Source organism: Triticum aestivum, chromosome 1A, assembly GCF_018294505.1.
Source record: "Triticum aestivum cultivar Chinese Spring chromosome 1A, IWGSC CS RefSeq v2.1, whole genome shotgun sequence".
Taxonomy (NCBI): Eukaryota; Viridiplantae; Streptophyta; class Magnoliopsida; order Poales; family Poaceae; genus Triticum; species Triticum aestivum.
In genome coordinates this window covers 505,721,948-505,725,861 of record NC_057794.1, presented here as the reverse complement: position 1 = coordinate 505,725,861, position 3,914 = coordinate 505,721,948, and the positions used below count along the sequence as shown (strand labels likewise).

At 44.6% G+C, this 3,914-nt stretch overlaps 1 protein-coding gene across 1 annotated transcript; it reads right to left on the bottom strand.

The window, feature by feature from the left end:
* Nucleotides 1–3,167: 3,167 nt before the first annotated feature.
* On the bottom strand, nucleotides 3,168–3,568 carry LOC123162945 (protein transport protein Sec61 subunit gamma-like). Its single transcript, XM_044580737.1, has 2 exons — nucleotides 3,475–3,568; nucleotides 3,168–3,389 (listed from the first exon to the last, which is right to left on the bottom strand). The coding sequence occupies exons 1-2, from the start codon at nucleotides 3,566–3,568 to the stop codon at nucleotides 3,274–3,276; spliced, it is 210 nt and encodes a 69-aa protein (XP_044436672.1). The 3' UTR covers nucleotides 3,168–3,273.
* Between the last annotated feature and the right edge of the window lie 346 nt (nucleotides 3,569–3,914).

Genomic DNA, 3,914 nt, shown 5'->3' with positions numbered 1-3,914 from the left:
TTAGCCTATTTGTGTTTTTTTCTATCTGTCAATTTTTGGTTGGGTTCATGGGCCAAGTCCAATATTGCAGCCTTTTTATTGTTGGGTTGTGGCCTTTTTGTCTAAACGAATTTAGTTTTTCTTTTTTCCCAAAAGAAGGGTCCACTAGTCAGATGGGTCCCAGTTGTCAGGTTCTATTAAAGTGGGACCCTTTTGGTAGCATCATATTATTCAGATTACAATTTGACAGAAATAAATAACCATGTTTAAATAAGAACAGGCAGAAAACACAAGTAATATTTCAAATAACAACAGTGAGAATCAATCACAGTCATACACATATACTGGGCTCCTTCTGTCATGACACAGTTACAACACAGATACAAATACAATCAGTCACACAGTTATAGGGACAATCACAATGAGAATTGACAATCAGCACAAACTGGGCTCCTGCTCCAGTCAGATGAAACTGTATGCATGACTAACTACGCGACCATAGTCGACTAGGCTACCTTCGCTACACTAGGACATCAATAGAACTATCATCATGCCTTCGGCCGTCGCCCTGTTACATGAATCAGAAGAGAAGAATCAAAACACTGGAGCCAATATATTATGAACAGAACATTCAAAAAAAGGACAAGTTCTTTAGAAAGATAACACAAATTCAGCTAATACAATGATTTTTGTCCCCACATAGTTAAGATGATATACTCATTCATACAATGTGACGCAAGAAAATAGAGCACTTTACTCATAGCATGCAGAGTATCATTATTAAGTTCATAGGGTTTATAGTGCTTGGACTTATTAGAGTGGTAGCATATCATCATATACATCCGTATGTTGTAGCCCATTTGAAATGTCTAGAAAGACTTATATTTAGGAATGGAGAGAGTAGAATGTAGCATGCGATAAAACCAAAGGATTAGCCAACAATAAAAGAAGGCACTTAATTAGTTCATTACATTTAGTTAAAACTGCTTCTATGAAGCGCAGGACTAAACCATTTAGTTAACACAGCAAGAAGTGCCAAGGAGCATAGTATAGTACTGCACTAAAAGCACCAAGAATCTTCTGGACCAACAACAGAAACAACCAAGAAGCACTCATTTTTCAATTCATAGGGCTAAAAATATATTTATCAGAATGGCACTGAAATCAACCTCTTTATCTATCATCACAAGGTCAGTATGCTTGATAGGCCCATTATGAGTTGCCCTAGGTAATGCCGCAGATGAGACAGAGGACGCACACATTGCTGTAGACATTAGCAAGACAGGAACCAACAAAATGGTGCTTGCCATCTGCAAGGAGAAAGCAGAATACCAAAAAGGTTAGGAAAACAATATAGAATGATAAACAAAGAAGAGATGCACCCACTCATTAGAGAAGTAGCATACCCAAAAAATGTGAAGCACAAATGGCCACCAAGAAAGCATATTGTTGTATACATTGACAAGATAGGAACCAACAAAATGCAACAGACTAAAACCAAACTTTATACAGTAGGGAATGATTTACAGTAACCAAAAGATTTTGCACAACAAGCAGTAAATAGGTAGTAGATATTAACACCCATGACATAGGACCAGCATAAGAAAACAGCATTGGTGTAGAACAGGCATATAATCAGTGTAGTCAGCAAAAGATAGGGGGAAGAGAAATTGAAAAACCCAGAAAGAGCATTCATATATGAGGCACTAAGCTGTATGAACCAAAAGACTATTGACATCAGCTAGCAAAGAAATGGCAGTTGGCACCACACATATCGGACGACCACATGAAACAGATAGAACAGACTGGTCGGCCATAGCTAACATGGTAAATAGAATAATGGACATATTGTAGAAGACACCACCAGCATGGATTCTAAGAAATGGATTGGAAGAGCTCAGGAAACACAATGTTCCTGGTCTGAGAATCAGTAGTACCATCTTCATCTTCAATCAGGATTTTCAAAGCCTTTTTGAGGTCACACGCGACACTGCTACATAAAGCTGGCCATGCGTGAACACAGGTGCATTAAAGTATAGATCAACACTGCATAACACGTGTCCTACAATATTTTGACTCCTACCTATTTTCTTATTTTACAAAAGCTTGCCATGCGTGTATAGATCAACTTTATATTGTGAATACATAAAGCTGGCCATGCGTGAACATAGGTGCATTAAAGAATGAAGAATACATCGACACATAGCACGAACCATGGACAAACATTGGTATGTAACCTGTCTACTCAGTAGGTGCCAATTTAGATGCACTGAATCGACACCAACTTGGGCGAACTGGTGGTATGTGCAGAAACAGCGAAACATTGCAAAAGCTCCTCTTTTCCCAAATTGTGTGGTGAGGAACCAGCCTATGCCCCTAATTCGTCCTGCGGAGGCAACTAGCGGCAATGACTTATGCATGACCCCAGTTCCCCACAGCTGATTACCCTTGACTCATCTGAATTCTCCTAACAAGGTAGAAATTGGCAGGTCTATTTGGAGGAAAAAAGGATCTACTAAAATCTAGCTTACTAAATATTGGTCAGATCACAGGACTGTGCGCGCACACCGCAGATCCAACAGATCACATCTTGAGACAACAGGACCCAAGTCTAACTAAACCGTGCAAACAAGAGGGAGACGGGATCGGAGGAGACGCGTTCGCACCTAGCCGGAGCCGACGATGATGTTGTTGATGAGGATGAAGATGAGCTTGACGAAGAAGCCGACGAACCCCATGACGACGAACCCGATCATCGTCCGCGCCGCCACCTTGGTGAACTCTGCGCGCCCAATCAGCGTCAGATCTGGCGAAAGAGGAAATTTCAGGATAGTACTATCAAATCAAAACATTACTCATAAAGTAAAAACAACTTATTACTTGTGACAAACAATCCATTTAGAATGTCAATTTGTCTGGTCGCACTTGTTAGATAAATTACACTGAAACGAACTTAAAAGTCAAGAGTCAACCCCCAGTTCCCCACAGCTGACTACCCTGAATTCATCCCAATTCTCCTAACAAACTAGGAAATTAGCAGGATCTACTAAAACCTAACTTATATACTAAATATTGCTCAGAGCAGGAATTTCCTAAGAAGATGTGCTAAAACCCAACATATTCAAAAGCCGAATGTCAACGGAACTCAATTTCGCAGGCCTGCAGCCGCAAAATCCCTGGGGGCAGGCGCGCACACCGCAGATCCAACAGATCACAGCACGAGACAACAGGAACCAAGTCTAACTAAACCGTGCAAGCAAGAGGGAGACGGGATCGGAGGAGACGCGTTCGCACCTAGCCAGAGCCGACGATGATGTTGTTGATGGGGATGAAGATGAGCTTGACGAAGAAGCCGACGAACCCCATGACGACGAACCCGATCGCCGTCCGCGCCGCCACCTTGGTAAACTCTGTGCGCCAAATCAGCGTCAGATCTGGACGGAAACAAACGGGATCCGAAACAAGGAGAGCGGGCGAGCTTGTGGCGGTCCTTACCCTTGCGGTCAGGCTTGTGGCAGCACTTGACGAGGCGGACGCTGTCCTTGGCGAACTCGCGGAGGGGGTCCACCATGGAGTCGACGGCGTCCATGGCTGCTGCCGGCGGGAAGGCGAGATCTCCGAGCCGATGATGACGACGAGGTCGCGCGCGTGAGGGGAAGGGAGGGGGAAGCCAAAAGGTGAATGGTGTACTGTTTGGATTTGTGCTCTGGATCTGCGAGGAGGGGAGGAGGAGGCCCGGCGGTGAGCTATGGTGGGAGGATCTGGTCTAAATCAGGGAGAAGGGGGCGGGGGCAACGGTGGCGGCGGGAATGGATCTCCTCGCCGCGGCGGGATGGGGAAGGAGGGGGCAGCGACGGGGGGCCGTCGTCGTTGGTCGTTGCAGGTCAAGAGCAGCGGCGCTTGGGGGGAGGCCGGCGGCGGGGTAGGAGTTGGGA

Bases quoted from the DNA above. Each gene is read 5' to 3' on its own strand.
- LOC123162945 (XM_044580737.1), bottom strand. From the start codon at position 3,568: ATGGACGCCGTCGACTCCATGGTGGACCCCCTCCGCGAGTTCGCCAAG. The intron at 3,390-3,474 runs GTAAGGACCGCC...TTTGGCGCACAG, and splicing joins CCACAAGCCTGACCGCAAGG to AGTTTACCAAGGTGGCGGCG.